Source organism: Narcine bancroftii, chromosome 1 (assembly GCF_036971445.1).
Source record: "Narcine bancroftii isolate sNarBan1 chromosome 1, sNarBan1.hap1, whole genome shotgun sequence".
NCBI lineage: Eukaryota > Metazoa > Chordata > Chondrichthyes > Torpediniformes > Narcinidae > Narcine > Narcine bancroftii.
The window spans coordinates 442,562,080-442,581,753 of record NC_091469.1 but is presented as its reverse complement, the minus strand read 5'-3'; the positions used below and the strand labels follow the sequence as shown (position 1 = coordinate 442,581,753).

Here is a 19,674-nt window from a genome sequence, read left to right as displayed (position 1 = left end):
GTTGAGAATCAGTGCTCTAGACCCAATTATTAATGAAATATTTTGTTTAATTGTCATTGGCCCATTTCTTTTGGAGTTATGAAACGTGCACATAATGAGTCAGTTAGGTTCGATTAAAACAGTGGTTTTCAAACTTTTCCTTTGCACCCACACATCACCTTCAGCAATCCCTTACTAATCACAGAGCACCTATGGCATAGGGAATACTTAAAATGGTATGTGAGTGGAAAGAAAAAGGTTGAGAACCACTGGCCTAAACTCTCTCAGGAAAAAAAAAATTTGGCACTGCATAAAATCTCTGCATTTACTGGCACCATTCCTTTCATTTGCCGAAGGAGAGGAAAGTGAAAAATCACATTGTTGTCTTCAGACGAAATTTAGATATGTTTCACAAACATACAGAGAAAAATTTTAGGTCAAGATCCTGCATCTTCTCGACCTGAAACATTGACGACCCCCTTGCTTCCACAAATGCTAACCCACAGAGTACCTCCAGCAGTTCCTTTTTTTTAAAACTCTAGGTTCCAATACCTGCAGTTTCTTGTCTGCAGAAAGCTGTTCACTTTTCTTTGGTGAATACTATTGAGATGTTTCATTGCAAGAAGCTAACCTTCATTTTTAGACTTCATGGGCACATGGTTTAAATCACAGCACACTGCCACACATCTTTTAAACTCTTTGCAAAATGTCAACAAAGTTGTAAAATATAAAATTGTCATTCCAAAAACAATCTTGGGAATCTATGACAAGAGCCTTGGTTAGGTCCCAACAAGGTTTAAAAGACTCTGAAAGATGATAACTTCATGATTAAATAACAGATGTGCTGAGAAAATATGAACATTTCATGAATGTACAACTATCCAAGTTGTTACATTTGGGGAACAGGAAAATATTTGAAGGAAAATTTAAAAGCAAATTATTGATAATAACAATTAGACAGGAAATGAGTGGAAGAAGATGAAGAGGGAGAAAGGCAAAACTTCCATCACTTTTATCCAGTTTCTGAATATGATTTGTGGCTTATTTCAATGATGCACAGGACTCAAAAACACCAAAAATCCTTTGCTCAGCTGAAAGATCTGCAAAGTATAAAGTTCATGATCTGACCTTTCTATGAGATAAATGAATGACAATTACCCTCCATCAAGACAGGTAAACATCTCATGCTGATTGAAATGGATCAGTGACCTTATTCAATAATTAGAATGAATTTATATAAATTTTTGGCAAGATGATTGCTTGCTTGAAATATCAATGGCAAACTCAAATATGGGCAGCTATAACAATTACAGACAGAGCTTACCATGTTTTCATCTGAATCAAAGTTCTTATTACAGTTTAACAAGCATGTTTGGAGAGGACATGAGATGAATTGGAAAGGTGTTTACTCAGGGCTTAAAGTCCAATTAAGATGAATATATTTCAGTCAGCTTCTGCTACAAATGGAATTTATTTTCATTTAAAAGTATGCCATTGAGATAAAAGAGTATTTCATCTGGTCGTCTCAGGGCATGAACATGAAATTAATTGGACATCAATGAAGCTTGAAGTAATGAAGCATCAATTTCTGATGGCAGTACAAGTCGCCACGGGAATGCTGGTCCTGAGCAAAGGAGTGCTCACACTTGTAGATCAAAGTTGATCTACTGACCATTTACTTTTCTTCTAAATAATGTCTCCTGCTCTACAAATGTGAGCACTCCTTTGCTCAGGACCAGCATTCCCGTGGCGACTTGTACTGCCGTCAGAAATTGGTGCTTCATAACTTCGAGCTACCTTGATGCCCAATTAATTGATATCCATTTAGGTAACAATTCCAAAATCTCTAACAAAAAAATGAGTTTGCTTCCCACCTTTAATTTTTTTTTGCATTACAAAGCTAAAACAACAAAGAACTAAGCAGCTGTCCACTGAAAAATATAACAGAAACTAGGTCAAAGAAGTGTGGATTTAAACAGTGCGAGATTGGGGCAGTTGGAAAGGGGAGGGAAGAGTGGAGCATCGGGGAAAGTGAGGCAGAAGGGAAAGGGCACAGGAGAGGGATACAACATTGGTGAGGGGAGACAGCTGATGAAGAGGTTGTGGAAGGAGGTCTATGATGTTGGTCATCAGGTCCTGGGCAATCTATTACTTTACAGTGCTATTAATTTCTTTTCACTTTCTTTGGATTTGTAGTCTTCCAACATTTCCATATTTTCCTTGACTTCTTCCCTAAATCAAAGCATGATAATTATTTAATTTCTCTGTCATTTGTCACAGTTTAATTAACCTTTGCTTATCTTTTCCTCCAAAAGCATTTATAAACACTTTTATAGGAAAAAGATGAATTCAGGCCATCATGCAAACCAACTTCCCCTCCATTGTCTCAGTCAATATTTCTACCATCTTAGGAAAGCATTGAATGATCCCATCAGACAGAAGATACACGAATTTGAAAACACGTGTTTACAGACTGGTAACAGTGAGAAGGAAAATGTCCTTCGATCTATTTATTGAACAGATTTCTTATTTGTAAAATAATGTTTCGCTTGCACTGTTTCAACTGAACTTTGTCTTTGCACTTTTGTTTCATTTTGTGTGACTTGTTTTACCCAAGTATGACTTGACTTTCCAGAATAGCATGCAAAACAAAGCTTTTCAATGTACCTCTTCACAAGTGACAATAAATAATTCAATATTTTGCATCAGCTTTCTTTCATTCTTCCTTTTCCTGATCACTTCACTTTTAGAATAGCAGAATTTTAAAATATTCCCAATCCTCAAGCTTACTGCATGAGAAGCATTTATTTTTGATCAAATTCAATCTTAAACCTTCATAATGTCCACAGACAAAACAATTTTCCTGTTGGACTTTTCTGCCTTATAGACATTTGCACTCGCAAACTCTGTTGATAATCTTTCAATGTTAGCTGGTTGTAGTTTACAGTAATACCATTTCTAATTTACTGCACCCCACTCCATAATTTCAAGTTATTTTACTATTACAATGTCTCCCAACTCTTGCCTCCTACATTGTTCCAAAAGTGGCACAATGCAAGTTTAAGAAAAAGCATTTCTTTCAAATGAACAGTGGATAATCTTCAGAATTCAAAACTGAATTCAACTGTTTCAGGTAATCAACTATTTCAGTCTTTTTTCTGCCCACATTACCAGCATTTTGCTTTTGTTTTCACACCTGCTCTATGATTGCAGATTTCACTTGTATCCACCTACTCAAACCTCTGACAGAAACACCTTTTATTATTTCACTCACATTTACCATGGTCTTTCAGCTGATAACATCACCACCAGGTGTGATAATTAATCCCTTCTCAGGTTCACTTTACTATAGAGCTTCCCTTTTTCTTCACCCCAGTCAACCTTTCCTTTCTCTGTAACTTGAAACTTGTTGCATTCATAGCTTCTCCCTGTTCTGATGAAAGATCGCTCGACTAGCATATCCTCTGGTTCTCTCTCCATGAATATTTGATCTGCTGAGTAACCAAAAATTTGGCCAATATGTCATTTTCATGGACATCTTTGTGCAACTCACCTCCAACTACTTCTCATTTGAATCTTCCACCAGAGTGAATTCCCCTACTCAAATCACTATCCCTGAGCATAAATCCCTACAAAAGGTAGTGGACATAGCCCAGGACATCACAGGCAAAACCTTCCCCACTATTGAGTACATATACAGGGAACACTGCCGTCAGAGAGCAGCAGCAATCATCAAAGACCCACACAACCCAGCACATGCTCCATTCTCGCTGCTGCTATCAGGAAAGAGGTATAGGTGTCACAAAATTCACACCACCAGGTTCAGGAATAGCTGCTACCCCTCTACCATCAGACTCTTCAATAACAAACTCAATCAGGGATTCATTTAAGGACTCTTACTTGTGCACTTCATTGATTTTCTTTTTGTTCTTTCTATTTTGCACAGTTTATTTATATTCGCTATCTGTTGACTTATTTTATTTGTTTACATGCTTACACTGTGTACAGATTTTTTTTTTTAATTTTTTTGCACTACCAATTAGTGGCAATTCTGCCTGGCCCACAGGAAAAAGATGTACTCAGACAATAAATCTGAATCTGAATATTTGGAAAATAGCCTTTAAAAACTAATTTATGGTATTCAATCCAGCTTAAAACAACTTTCTCCTTCACTGTTTCTTCATTTTATTGACTATTTCAATTCTATCTTTTGTTACAGGCCCAAAGGACCCCAAAACCCAGCAGCAATAGACATTTACCAAGACAAGTAGTTTTTAAAATAAAAGTTGTTTTTAATCAACTTTAAACACAAAAATAGAATCAAACTTTAACTTACCTCTATACTTAACTAATCCAAATTAACCTCCTTCTAATTCTAAGCGCACATTATGTAATGTGTGTGTAAATTTAATTAAAGTTCTTTGGTTCACAGTTCAATCTCACTTCTTCTTCTTCCAAGTTCTCTGGTTGCAGGCAATTCTTATACTGTGCACAGAATTTAACATGTATAAAGTTCACAAGGCTTTAGTGCTCGAAAGGTAAATGTTTACCGCTTAGGAAGGTTCTTGTAGGGTTTGGAGAGAGACTTGTTGTTCCAGGATTTCCACAACTGAGGTACCACCATTAGTCACCTCAATGTCTCGCTGATGAAACTTTCCCCATCAGGGTTTTCCAGATGGTAACCTCTTTCTTTCAGGCCACTACAGAGTTCCTTTTGTTTCTCTTATTCCAAGAGAAACATCAGACAGATAGCACTTCCAGCCATCTGCCACTCTGGAACTTTTCATCAGTTTCAACCAGCTTCCTGGCTTGCACTGTTCAGCTGCTTTCAGTGTGCCACACACTAGCTGGGAGAGCTTGTTAACTTCTCTCTCTCTCTCTCTCTCTCTCTCTCTCTCTCTCTCTCTCTCTCTCTCTCCAACTGCCAAAAAGCCCATGTGACTCTCTCACTTGCAAAACCCCAACCTTCTTCAGTAAACAACAGGAATTCTTCTCCTTGGTCAAGATGTTGTCTTAGATAAACAAACCCCAGGAGTGACCTTTCTGTGAGCACACGGTAATTACTTTTTAACAGCCAGTTTGAGATTTCTAACTGGTCTGCCCACAGAACAACCTCTATCACTGCAAGGCAAAACACCAATAGCATATAACAATTACAGCAAGGAAGCAGGCCAATATGGCCCTTCTAGTCCTCAATGATCCAAGTATCCTCCTCTAATCCCACTTACCAGCACTCTGCACATATCCCTCCATCCCCCTTCTATCCATATACTTACCCAACTCTTTCTTAAATGACAAAATTGACCGTGCCTCCACTACCTTTCCCGGAAGCCCATTCCACACAGTAACCACTCTCTGAGTAAAGAAGATCCCCCTCATGTTACTCCTAAACCTTTGTCCGTCAACTCTCAACCCATGACTTCTTGTATCCATCTCTCCTACTCTCAATGGGAAAAGCCTTTCCACATCAACTCTATCAATCCCTCTCATTATCTTAAACAGCTCTATCAGATCCCCTCTCAGCCTTCTACATTCCAGGAATAAAGACCTAATTTGCTCAATCTTTCCTTGTATTCCAGATGCTGAAACCCAGGCAACATTTTTGTAAATCTTCTCTGTACTCTCTCTATCTTGTTAATATCCTTCCTATAAACTGCACACAGTGCTCTAAATTTGGCCTCACCAATGCCTTGTACAGTTTCATTATTACTTCCCAACTCCTATATTCTATGCACTGATTTATATAGGCAAGCATACTAAAGGCCTTCTTCACCACCCTATCCACATGCGCTTCTACCTTCAGGGAACAATGTACCGTTATTCCTAGATGTTTCTGCTCCACTGCATTCTTCAATGCCCTCCCATTTGCCACATATATCTTGCTTTGATTATTCTTTCCAAAATGAAGCACCTCACACTTATCAGCATTAAACTCCATCTGTCATCTTTCTGCCCACTCCTCTCAGCAGTTTAAATCCCTCTGCAATCTTTGAAAACCCTCATCATCCACAATTCCCCCTATTTTAGTATCATCTGCATATTTACTAATCCAATTTAATGCCCCATCCTCCAGATTATTAATATATATGACAAACTGCAATGATCCCAATATCGAACCCTGAGGTACACCGCTTGTCACTGGCCTCCATCCTGACAAACAATTATCTACTACTACTCTCTGGCACCTTCCTTCCACTGTTGAATCCATTTGACTATCTCCAAATTAATACCCAAGGATTTAGCCTTCCTAACTAACCTCCCATGCGGAACCTTATCGAAGCCCTTATTGAAGTTCATTTAGACAACATCCACTGCTCCACCCTCATCAACATTCCTAGTCACCTGTTCAAAACATTCAACAAGATTGGTCAAACAAGACCTTCCACGCACAAATCCGTGTTGAGTATCCCTGATCAGACCCTGTCCCTCCATATACTTATATAAACTATCTCTAAGAACGCTTTCCATCAATTTACCTAACACAGACATCAAACTTACAGGCCGATAATTGCTAGGCTTGCTCCTTGAACCCTTTTAAAACAAAGGAACCACATGCGCAACATGCCAATCCTCCGGCACTATACCCGTCTCTAATGACATTTGAAAAATCACTGCCAGAGCCTCCACTATTTCCATGTGTTTGAACCAATGTTGTCTATAAGAAATCTGAATGTTTCTCCCAGTGGCACGTGTGGGATTTCTCCAGCCACTCTGTTTTCTTCCCACACTCCAAAATGTACAGGGATGGTTGGTTAAATGGATATAATTGTTTCATGATCCGGATGGGCCTTCTCCCATGCTATATCGAGAAAATTGTTTTTTTTTAATGTAAAATCTTGGCACATAAGATAATAAACTAGAACTCAATCTTATGGAACAAAAGGAGGCCTCGGCCAGTGTGTCTTTTCCAATTCTAAAGAGCAATCCTCTTCCCCTATTTATTTCTTTACTAGTATTCTCCCACCAATGCCATCATCATGAGGGGCAAATTTCATGGCACTATCAAAGGTGCAGCAAGATGACACGGAGATGCCCCAGTACAGGACAGCCATTTTGGACTGCAACTCCAGGACACCTGTGTCAGTACAGGTAACACCACTCTCTTAGGAAACGTGGCCACCAGACAGGCCAGACCTATCTTCCCAGCGGATTGGAGATGACAGGTTTTTGATTCCATCCACGGGCTAGCTCACCCGTCCATCAGGACCATGGTCTGACTGGTGGCGAGCAAATATGTGTGGCATGGTCTCCGGAAACAGGTCAGTGGGTGGGCGAAGGCATGTACGCAGTGCCAAACAGCCAAGGTACAGCAGCATACCAAGATCCCACCACAGCATTTCAAGCCCACAGAGCGAAGGTTTGACCACATCCACGTAGACATTGTGGAACCCCCTACCAGTATCCCAGGGGATCTGCTACCTGTTCACAATGATTGACCATTTCACCAGGTGGCCAGAAGTAGTCCAGATGGCAGACACCTCCGTGACCTCCTGGGTGGCACGGTTTGGCATACCCTCCCACATTACATTGGACAGAGGGGCCCAATTCACCTCCAGCTTATGGTCCGACCTCGCCAGCCTGTGGCGCACTCAACTACACCACATGAGAGCCTATCACCCACAATCAAATGGGCTGGTGGAGTGCTTCCACAGGCACCTCAAATCCGCACTCATGGCCAGACTACAGAAATCTAGCTGGGGATCCGCACAGCGCCCAAGGAGAACTTCAACAACGTTTTCACCAACCTCATCTACAGATGGTCTCTGGGGAATTTGCACCACCTCCAGACACAGCAGCATTCTTCCGCAGGCTATAGGAATGAGTCGGCAATGTGGCCCTGACTCCACTGACCAGGCACAGACAAGTGAGGACCAACATATCCAAAGACCTACAGGACTGTGAATATTTTTTTTCATTTGCAGGCTTAAGAGGCCATATGAGGGTCCATTCTGGGTCATACACAACAATGGCACCACGTTTGAGCTGGAGGTCGGAGGCAAGACAGAGGTCTTCACTACCGACAGGTTAAAACCAGCACACCTGGATCCGGTTCGCCCAGTTAAGACTCAAGAGAGGCAGGCCACCAAAGCCTACTGAGACACTGCCTTCCGGCACCAAAGACAATTCCACCAGTTCTGGGTGGGGTCATGCAGCAGCGTACCACAGCGGCAATTGGGCCAGTGCTCCGGGCGGCGAGCGCATCCAAAGAGCCAGCAGACCGCGCAGCAGCACTGGTCCCAGCAAGCGAACTGGCAACTAAGACAGTTAGGGGCCAGCATCTCCAACATGGTGCTGGCCCTGCTGTACAGCCAACAGATAGGGACAGCGTGCAGGAAAGAAGGTATTGTAAGAATGTACCCGCATGCGGGAAACCCACTATTGTTATGCGGGCGGTGATGTCAACAAATGGTGGCAAACAGAGGGAACACAAACGGTATAAAAGTTGGGCTTCAGCCCCAATAAACCAGAGTATACCTGACTCATGTGTGTCTTTACTTTGAGTAGTGTGTGACTACGGTATATCACATAAGACACTTTTGATTCAAAATAATCTTATACCTTTTACTAAAGATAAACAATTTTTTAATATTTGGTTTCATAATGGCATTAAAAATATAAAAGATTGTTATGAACAAGGTCAATTGATGTCATTTCAACAATTAAGAAGTAAATATGGAATATCCTGGAATACTCTTTTTTGTTATCTTCAACTGAAAGGATATTTGCGGGAAAAGTTATGTCCAACAATGTTTTTTACTGGCTTGTAATGAGTTGGAATTCCATCAGGAAAGGTAATACTAAGAGATTTATCTCTGTCGTGTACCTTTTATTACAAGCAGGCACTATTAATCAGGGAGTCCATAAATCTAGACAGAAATGGGAGGCAGATCCAAATATTACAATTGATGAGAAAAGGTGGTCAGATCTTTGTCGAGATTCTATGACAAATATAATTATCTGCTTCAGTTATTTAACATTGCAAAAATTAAATAAAATGAAATCAGATTTATCAGATAAATGTTTCAGATGTAGTGAAGAAATAGGAACTATTTTACATTCTACTTGGTCTTTCTGGGTGGACAGGATTTTTTTTAAATCAAATTACTGCTACCGTATTTCCACAAAATCCAGTCATATTTTTATTGGGAAGTATAAAAGGAACAAGACCCAAGTTAAAATTAAAATTTTATCAAGTGAAATTTATAAAAATAGCATTCGCAGTAAAGGAAGTGTAGTGCAGTGACTTGGAAATCAGATTGATAGCAAGATGGAAGGCGGAAATTCAAAGTTGTATTCCTTTGGAGAAAATTACATACAATTTAAGAAATAAATAAATATCTTACCTTTTTACAAATATGCAAAGTTTAGGGGAAAATATGTAAAAGTGTACTTCTGGATCCCAGTGTGCAAACTGACCCTTTATGCAATGCAGAAACTATTTTTCTTTCTTTTCTATATTTTATATAACTAAATATTACTTATATTTTTCTCTTAACATAATTTCTGAGTGAGAGGAGAGTAAAAGAAGGGAAGGAGAGGAGGGCAAAGGTGAGGTAAAACCAGAAAGTAATCGGTGTAATTTTAAATTCAATCAATATTTATTTATAAGTTTATTAAATACACCTATGGAAAAATTTTAAATAAAAATAAAAGCAGGTCAGCCACCAATATCCTTTGTATGGAGACCTGACCCCAACTCTCCACTTCCCATCACCAACCCTCCTTGTTATTCTCCACTCGTCTCATGGAGTTTCATGTTCCATTTTGACATGATTCTCATCTTTCTACATGTGGTCAATTCTGCTGTATTTTACTTCACTTCCAGCATTACAATCAACCCAATGAAACATCTTGGAACACTTTAGCATTTTAAACTGATAAAAGCACTTTCTTACTGAAAGTGAGCTCTCTGTAGACACTCACAGCTGCTATTCATTGAATCAAGACAACATACAAACCACGGTCAAAATTATTTTGCTGAAAGTTGCTTTGTACAATGTTGAGTGTCACATCAAATCAAAAGATTAGAGTCTTAATAACAAAAAACATCATACCATGTGGGCTGCATCACACTACCAGCAAGTGGAGAACCAAGGGCAATTACTTAATTTTTCCTATCCTTCTGTTTCAAACAAGATCCAAAAACATTCCTGGCACATCTTGGCATCCTCAAGTTATAAAACCCTATATCTCAGGTGAAGGCACCTGGACCACTGATGTGCTTCAGGGAAGGAAGTCTACTGCTCTTTCCTGAGCTGGGCTTTATGTGACTGCAAATCCAATATGATTGAGTTATTTGCCCTCAGAATTAAGGGGAATTAGACGTTTGAAAAAAATGCCAGCATTACAAATTGTATCGACCTGTCGTGAATCAGTCTGAAACAAAGCTGTTCATTCATTGCACCTTTAATGCATTTGAATTGATTCTTGTCAGCTTCACAGTGTGTAATTTAACTGTTAACAATCACAAAATTTCTAAGTATTTTTTAATTTATTCAAAGGAAAACTTTGCAGTACTTTGATTATAAGCAGTACAGCTCTACAGTATCTATCATTCACTTTCTTACCTTTTTTCAACTGAATATTGAGTTTCTTCCCAACTTTTTTGGTGCTGAAGCTTGTGGTAGGTGTGGAGATCATTCTTTGGGGAGTTAGGTTCTGACCGGATGGAGGTTTCAACATTGAAGTCTGATTGTGAGGTAGGTGAGAGTAAGAAGCCGTCGGATCTGCCTCAATACTTGGTCGAGACAACCTCTGGGGTGTTTCATCAAGATTTGCATTAATAGCACTCTTTCGATCATTGCCCTGAGTATCTACATTGATTTGATTGGAATAGCTGGTACTTTTATCACCAAAAGGAACTTGTTCATACTGCTCTTTATTTGCTGCAGGGACCACTTGGAACCAAATAACATGTGAACGCATGGCTTGGCGAAACATATGTTGCGCTCTGGAGTTAGGAAAGAAGAAAAATCAGCAAATTAAGGCTGTCAGTCTTCTTAGAGGTTATTAATATAATTACAACTTGTATAGCATGGAAAGTGTTTTATGTAAATGTACCAATTCACTCAAGATTAAAATGACTGAACTCTTATTTACGTCAATGACATTTAATACGCAAGTACATTGAGAGATTAGCAGATAGGCACTAATTAATGCACATTTTTTTAAAAAATAAGATGAAATTGAAAAACAAAATGCAGGTGCAATTACTTCAAGAACAGTACAACTCCGATTATCTGAAATCGGATTCTCCAAAATCCTCGTTCATCCAAATTTTTAGGAATTTTTTGGATAACTGAGGATATCAGAAATCCTCATTTATCCAAAATTATTTTCAGACCTCACAGATTGGAAAAAAATTCATTTGACAAGAAATTAGAATTACAATTATCCTCGTTTCAGGAAACTCCCACCCCTCTTCTCTCTTTCCATTTCTTCTTTACCTTCCTCTATTGACTTTTATCTCCAACTCTCCCTTTCAAACTGCGGGCCACTGTCTCCCAGCCGCAAGCGGTCAGAGAAACCCATGGCCCAGCGTCATCGAGGAGAACGGCCTCCCGGGCAGAAGCTGGACCTCAGGCTTAGTGGCATTCACTCCATCGCCTCCTCTCCCTCACCCCTCCCTCCTCGGCATTGCGGAGCTCCCAACACCAACACCGAATTGCCCCTTCAGCCTACTACCGCGCACGCACACACCGGACTCCCTGGCTTGCGTGTGCAGAAGACCTAAGGGAGGATTCAGAGTTGGGCGATGGGGTCGAGAGTTCAAGTGACCGGGGAGGCAGGAGCCTGCCAACTAACCAGAGAGTGTTCTGTTGGGCCGGAGATCAGCGGCAGCAGTGGGTTCACGTCAGGGACCGGCAGTTTGGACATGTCAGTGATCGGTTGTGGCCAGCATTATTTTTGGTGAGAATTAAACATTACTTTACTGCTTAAAAGGCTTTCCCTTGTTGCTTGCTGTTATTTAAACATTAAAACAAGTGATCTGCTCTTGCTACTGGGCTGTTTTTAAAAAGTGACCAGTTCTCCGAATAAAAACATTTATCTAACAAATTCCCTGCCCCATCTATTTCAGATAATTGGAGATGTATGGAACTATCTTGTCATCAGAATTAAACTTATATAATGCACTATGGGGATACGTACTGTTCAAATCGTGTATTTCGCAAATCGCCACCATTTATTTTGACAATGCAATCATTCTCATTGAACAGCTTTTCCCGCTCAGCTTTACCACCTTTCTCCAGACGTTTCACTAATAACCCCAGGGTTCTGCAAGAAAATGAACACAGATCTTCATTTAACATTTAAATGTACAACACATGGAATACAACGTAAAATTCTTCCCCGTTATGGCAACATATCTACATTTACATTGTGTGCCCTTTGAAATTTATGTTACATCAATAAAATGTTTGAGCATTCCAATGTTACACAAACCTCATCTCACTTGATGATAAGTGCAATTCACAGAAGTGGTGTAGATCAATCGGGTGGCACAGGTTCCTGGGCCGAAATGGCCTGTTACCGTACTGCATGTCTAAATTTAAAAATTTTAAATGCTAATACTACATTAAAGTGGCAATATAACTGTTTTTTTTTGCAGAAACACTGCCTTAAGTTAAACATAGCTTGTTCTGTTTGTTCTATAGAGCTGCAGATAAGTATTGCTACAGCTTACTCAAATTTAAGATTTTCAAACCAAATGGGTTAAAAATTCTCAGTATTTCCAATCACACAAAAATAAATCTAAAAGCACAGGACAGCAGAATGTGTAGTTTATGCCCAGTGAAGAATGACTTTGTGCACAGCTAATGAAATGCAAGAGTATTCAATCAAGTCAAAAGCCAAGCCCACAGCACACAACTTCAGCTGTACATCAAAATAGTATTTCGGTATACTGTGTTGTTGGAGGTGTTGATTTTAATTAAATGGAGATCACATCTGCTTGCACAGGTGGTGATAAAAGATCTAAGAGCATTGTGAGAAGATTAAGGCTACTTCTCCAGATGTTCAAATAATATTCCTTCTTTAAACACCCATGAAAGTGGATCAACTGGATCAATATTTCATTTCTTTCACTTTTAACTTGTGTAATTCATGGGTTGCAAAGGTATCGGAAAAATCCTGAACACAAGATGTTGCATCTGAATAATGAGCTACTTTACTAATTCGTTTTATTTCCAAACTTGAGACATCAGTTTTCAGCATGGACAAAAAATTGCACTGTCCTCTCCCCTTTCGTGTCACATTAACTTAAGCGTGGAGAGGAAATCAAACAAGTACTAAATGTATTCCTAAATCAATTCCTCACAATAAATGTACTATTTATTCCATTAATTTTTGCATTTAAATGTAATTTTGGATGATAAAAAGAATAATATTTTAGAGCAATTTATCGACTATAATTAATTATTCTCCATGCAAGCAGTAAATATACAAGGAATATCTGCACAAAATCTTTCGAAGAGGTAGAGAGAAGCTGTATCCATTTGCAAAGAATCAAAGACCAGGTGTCAGTGAATGAAAGTGATTGGCAATGGAATCAAAATTAAGAAGGGATATATTTTCTGTCCATATAGAATTCAATTGTATTTTTTGAATTGAATTTATTGTCACGTCCACTGAGATCCAGTGTATCATCTAGGCAAGCCAACTCATAATTAAATGCCACAAGTAATACGACAATAAAAAAAAAGTGCAAGGTTCAGGGTCAAAGTCTAAAAGTGCAGGGTAGAATGTAACAAGACAAAATGCAGGTTTCAGTGGAAGGTAGAGTTAAAACAGGACAAGAGCACCATCTTTGACCAGTCAGTGCTGCATTAAAGAAACTGATAACTGCAGGAAAGAAACTGTCCTGGAAACTAGAGATTTGTCATTTCAAGCTGCACTATCAGGGATATTCTGGATGCAAAGGAAGCTGGTTGTGCATCCAAAAGTAAAAAGCTGCTGGACTGTCCTTGCTATAATTATTTGTGATTCTGTAAAAATAGGAAAAACTAACATAGAGCAGCTTCTTACCGAATAGTTCTGAAGATTCCACTGAGCAAGAAAGTTCAAAGTCTGAGCCCTAAATTCAACTGATCTTTGCTATCTTGTAAAATTACTTTAAATGTATGCAGCAGGCAGCTAGCATTACAGCTTAATTAGTGGAAACTATATCAAGTCACTTTTAACAATTCACACAAATTGTTTCTGCTGTCAGCAGTTAGTGCCAGGAAATTGAAACATTTTTTTAAGTAAGGATTAGAATTGCCCGAGGTAGACAGCAAGGGCTAAAAAGCACGAATCACATAAATTAACTGCCTATCCATAGTAAAGAGATTCCACTTCATCTTCATAAATGATGACATGAAGTAAATAGTACTATATGTGATAGGAGCACTGCAGTGAATGATTGCAAGCTGAGATTGTAGCAATATTTAGGATGATTCTCACAGCTGGATGCAACACTGCATTTGTACACATCACTACCAGTTTAATCCACCTCAGTACCTCATGGCTATCAATTCTGGCTGTCAAATGCAATTTCAAGAGTTGTAATTCTGTAGAAATGCAGGTGAAACTGCCATAGTCATACACATGAAGTTCTCCAGGGCTGGCTGGCTGGCCATGATGAGTTCAGGCACTTGATGAGTGCACCTGCTTGGTACATGTGCTCCAGTTTCATTACTTGTCAAATTAAACAAGCATCTTCCAAAATAAAAATATACAATTTCTGCGATATATATTTGTCAAAGTGAACATAAATAACTTAATATTTGTATTAATAAATAAATAGAGTGCAATTACTGTGTTATATAAAGGAATAAAATTTTAATGTAGTCAAAATTTTGAATTGACAAATAAATGATGAAATACTATTTTTAATTAAATTAGCTGAAGAATTCTTTAATCAGATAGGGTTCTATGCTCAAGATAGTGATATGCAAACTTCTATACCCCAAGTCAAAAGAAGACTTGCATTTACAACTGAAAGACAGACCTTAGAATATGCAACTAAAGAGCCTTCATAATTATACCGTCAATGGCACATATTCAGGTGTGCCATGAATCTGCAGAAAAAGAATGGGGGCTTGTGGAAAAATAACACGAGGAATTTATTCTGATACACACATCAAGAGCATAAACAGAACTGATTACAAGGACCAATAGTTTGGATATCTGAATTATGGGGAAAAATGTAGCTTTCAAGGTTAGCTGCGTCGAGGAGTTGTATTTTCATTGGGGGGGGATGAGTGGTGGAGCTGATTTACATCAAATGAGGTGTAGACGATAAATAGGCAATTAAGAATTGAACTCAGATGTTTGTTCTAATAATGCAAACATAGTGACAAAAATGAGAAAAAAAAGTTAAATAGTTGTTTAACATTCAAAAAAGAATCAAAATTGAAATAACCCAGAGGAAGTGAATTATGAGATACCAAGCCACAGAAATAAATCACAAAATATGGGCAATATTGTAGAAACTGATAAGAAGTATTGAACAACAAGCTTTGTACTTTATTGTGCAAGATGTTGTTGGTGACACTGATTAAGAAGTCTTATTGCTCTTATGTATCTCTTCCAATACTGAACTTGGTAAGAACATCCTCACCAATTTCCACTCTTTGAATGAAATCAAGAATTATTTCACATTTCATTTCCTCACAGTTCTCCAATGGTCTATAAGGGACCTGGTCAGAGTAGATATGGCATTGATGTTTCTCATGGTAGGGGAGGGTACAACTTCAGGGTTGAGGGGTGCCCACAACTCTGTGTGTAAAAAAAAACTTAACCCTGATGTCTCCCCTAAATTTTCCTCACTTCACTTTGGACAGATGTCGTCTGGTGTTTGCTACTCCCATTCTGGGAAACAGTCATGGCTGTCTACCTTATGCATGCCTTTCATACTCTTGTTTAACTCTATTAAGTTACTTCATCCTTCTAAGAGGAAAAGTTTCTCACTATTTATCTTCTCTATGTCCCGCTTTATAGCACACCTCTCTCAAGGCATCCTAAAGTCTGTTCCAGCCAAAGGAAAATAAAACATCCTCTCAGATAATCCTCCTAATGAAATTGCTTACCCATTTGGAACAAATTGTCCGGCATACCAACCATCCCCTACGTGAAAATGTTACCTCTGAGATCCCTTTTAAATCTTTCCCATTTCATCAGTATAAGGGTATTAAAGGTTACGGAGAGAAGGCGGGGATGAGGTACTGAACTTTAAGATCAGCCATGATCTCATTGAATGGCGGAGCAGGCTCAAAGCGTCGAATGACCTACTCCTGCTCCTATCTTCTATGTTTCTATCTTAAATCTATGCTAAATTCAATTACCCTAGGGAAAAAAGACTATGATTGATTTAGCTTATCTGTGACCCTCAGTTTTATTTGCCTCTATCAGCTCATTCCTCTATGTACAACATTCCGAGTGCATATGTCCCAGCCTCTCCACCCTCCCCTTGTGACCCGAGCCCACCAATACCATTAACATCCTTGTGAATCTTTCCTACACCCTTACCAGCTTAATGACATCTTGCCCAAAGACAGGTAGCCAGAAGTACACGATATTGCAGGTATGGCCTCACCAACTTTTAGAACTCTTGTACTCAATGCCACGTCTGATGAAGGGAAACATGGCAAATGCCTTCTTCACTACTTTGTCTGCCTGTGTCTCACTGAACAATGTCTCTGTACCCTCAAATCTCTGTTTTTCAACACTATTCAGGGCCCCACCATTCATTGTCCACGTCTTGCCCTGGTTAACTTACCAAAATGCAACATCTCACTCTCATCTGAGTTAAACCTGCTGTTCTATATTGAAACCAGACTTCCCCTATTTTAGGAGTTTAATTTTTTGCACTGTTTATTTCCATTTTTTAACTACATAACTAACTTATAGAGTCCTGGCCACCATCTCTAAAATGTTCTCCTTAATACTTCAATCATTTGCCTTTCTGCATTCCCAATGATCAAATCTAGTATATTTACTTCCCTCTTTGTACTGATTCTTGGATGCACTTTAAGAACTGCATATCCCTCCAAACCAAGTACGCTTTGACAATCTCAGATGGTATTAGGAAATTGAAATCCCCGAACAGCATAACCCTATGCTGCTCCACCACTTCTACATCATGCTGTCTGCTGGTTTGGATTCAATGCCCAGATCTACCTTTCCACATTATATCACGTACCTTCTATCTCCTTAACATTCTCAAAAGCACAGTCAATAAACAGGATTAAATCAAATAAATTTTGTCCAGTTTTACTTATGTATCTTTATCTTTGCTATAATCACTGTTTGACCACTGAGTTTCTCTCGCATTGTGTTTTTACTTCAACTCAGAGTCTCCAGATTTTTGTGTTTAATTTATGACAGTTTTTTTTAAATCTTTGGGCCCACCACAAATTCAAAAGCTATGACATCACATCCCCTCCTTCCAATACCACCATCCAAAGATAAATTACCAAATTACCATTTGGCGTACAATTTGAGTCATGAAACACAAAAAAAATCTCTTTTTAAAAATGGGGGTCGATTTATGTGCTAGATGTACTTTTTGTGATCTTAAAATCAGCTCAAAATTCAATCTACACTGATCCAGTGAACAAGTCGACCCATTAAAAAAAAACAATTCAGTGTATAAGTCAACCCATGAAAAGTAGATTTGGTGTACAATTCAACCCTTGAAAAATCTGACTGTGACAGATTTTCATTGAGATTTTTACTGAAAACAACACAATTAGAACCCTTCAAAATAACTCTTGCTATCATTGTCTGAAGCAAACAGTCATCATACTGGTCCCAGTCTGTATCTGATGAGGCGGTTTCAGCTTCATCGTCAGTGTCCCACAATAAATTATCTTCCGTGCCATCAATTGCACAAGAGACACCGCACTTATTAAACAATTTAATCACAGTCTCTACTTTCACTTTGTCCCATGCCTTGAGTGCAAAGTAACTCAACACATCAAGTGATCCAGCACGCATTGCCCCATCTATTATAAATGACTTATCAGCACTCAACAACCATGTATTCCATTCCTCATGTTCACAGCATTTGAATGGTTTGCTCACAGACATCAAGAAGTTGCCATATAGACATCAAATCAACCGGGATAACTGCCATGTTAGTATTATGCAGTGCTAATCAACTTTTAGTCTTCTGAGTTAGTGGCTACAAAAACATATCCCAGAACCACAAACTCTGATCTTTGCGTAAATTGCCTAGCTGCCTGTTCCACACGTAGTCTATCCATAATTTTTACACCATTTTCACTCATCCATCCTTTTTCATGAAAATGTACAAAAATACTTGCAAGGAATTTCATTTTCAGTTTAAATTTTGCAATTGAAGATTACAATGGGTCTTAACTTCAACAATAACATCACTGTAAAACCTAGTCCTTTCATGGGCTGTACTTCTGGTTTGCACAGTTTTAACACCTTTCCATTCCACTGTTCTATTGCGTATCATGTCAAAATTCATGGGGGGTTCGTTCATGTGACCAATATTTGCCAATTCAAACAGGTGTTTCTAACGGTTCTGTATAATAAACTGGTGAAAATTTACAACTTTATGGTCACGATCTTTTGGTAGTTTCTGTGAAATTTTTCTTTTTGTCATAATACCAGATATTTCCTGTGCATGAAACAGTTGCACCTGTAACCTCCAAATCATCACTGACGTCTGGGTGCGACTTGGCCCACTGCAGTGCAAATGTTCTTCTTTTATTTCTGGTGACTATGTAGCAATCTTACCTCTGTTCCCGTACCCATTCTGCAATTTGATTTTCCAACTCTGGCCAAAGAGTGATTCCTTTACTCAATGAACATTGCCTTTTTGCTATTTTTCTTTAAGTCTCTTCTTTCTTCCTCCAATCTCTTATCAACTTCTCATATACATCAAATTTTCTTGCAGCAGCGCAGTTGTTGGTTTTCTTGGCCATTTCTGTCACTTTCAACTTAAAACTCACTTCATAATTTTGTCATAAGTTGTGTATTGATGGACCCAGCAGAACAATCCGCGCGATCTTTGGGAGTTGACGTATTCACCGGTCAGTGGCCATCTCAGGCATCACTATCTTTGGGGGTCAATTTATACTCAGGTCAATGGGCCAACTCAGGCATCCATAAAATTGGGGTTAACTTATATGACAATATCATAAAAATCTTAAAATGAAGCTGAAAAATGGTGGGTTGACTTGTATGCAAGTCGACTTATACACCAAAATATATTGGTATATTGTTCATAACAACAGGAACCTATATAACCACAAGTTCCTGCTGCAAGTTTCAGTTTTTTTTAGTGAGCATTACTTTTTGGGGGTTGGTTCAGGGTACAAAACACTCACAGATTTCATAACAACATTTTTACAGACTCAGAGGCACCAGTGAGTCAAAACCAGATACAGAGTTAATGCTCTCAACTAAGAACCCAGAACAGTGGATGTTTACTCAAGGAAAGCCATCTGGTAGAGAGAATTCATATGATTATGAGTCATATTTTTGGGACATTGAAACAAAAAGAGAATTCAGTATCATCAGCAAGTTATCTAAAGGCACTGAAGTGAAGTCTTTGTGTTAAATGGACACTTCTGTTGTTTCTCCTTGGAAGGGGAAAGAGTAATCCACTGTGACCACTGTAATGATCATTTTGATTGACCCTTGCCTGGGTGTTTGGAAGCATCGTGGAAGGCACACGTT

At 38.8% G+C, this 19,674-nt stretch overlaps 1 protein-coding gene across 10 annotated transcripts in view; it reads right to left on the bottom strand.

The window, feature by feature from the left end:
* pard3aa (par-3 family cell polarity regulator alpha, a) overlaps positions 1–19,674 on the bottom strand; it is a 912,377-nt gene that overhangs the window by 368,794 nt on the left and 523,909 nt on the right. For all 10 annotated transcript variants that reach the window (XM_069914429.1, XM_069914431.1, XM_069914432.1 and 7 more), the window contains 2 exons: positions 12,130–12,255; positions 10,548–10,930 (listed from right to left, as the gene is read on the bottom strand). In XM_069914429.1, the coding sequence (XP_069770530.1) occupies positions 10,548–10,930; positions 12,130–12,255 (509 nt within the window). The remainder of the gene's footprint in view (positions 1–10,547; positions 10,931–12,129; positions 12,256–19,674) is intronic.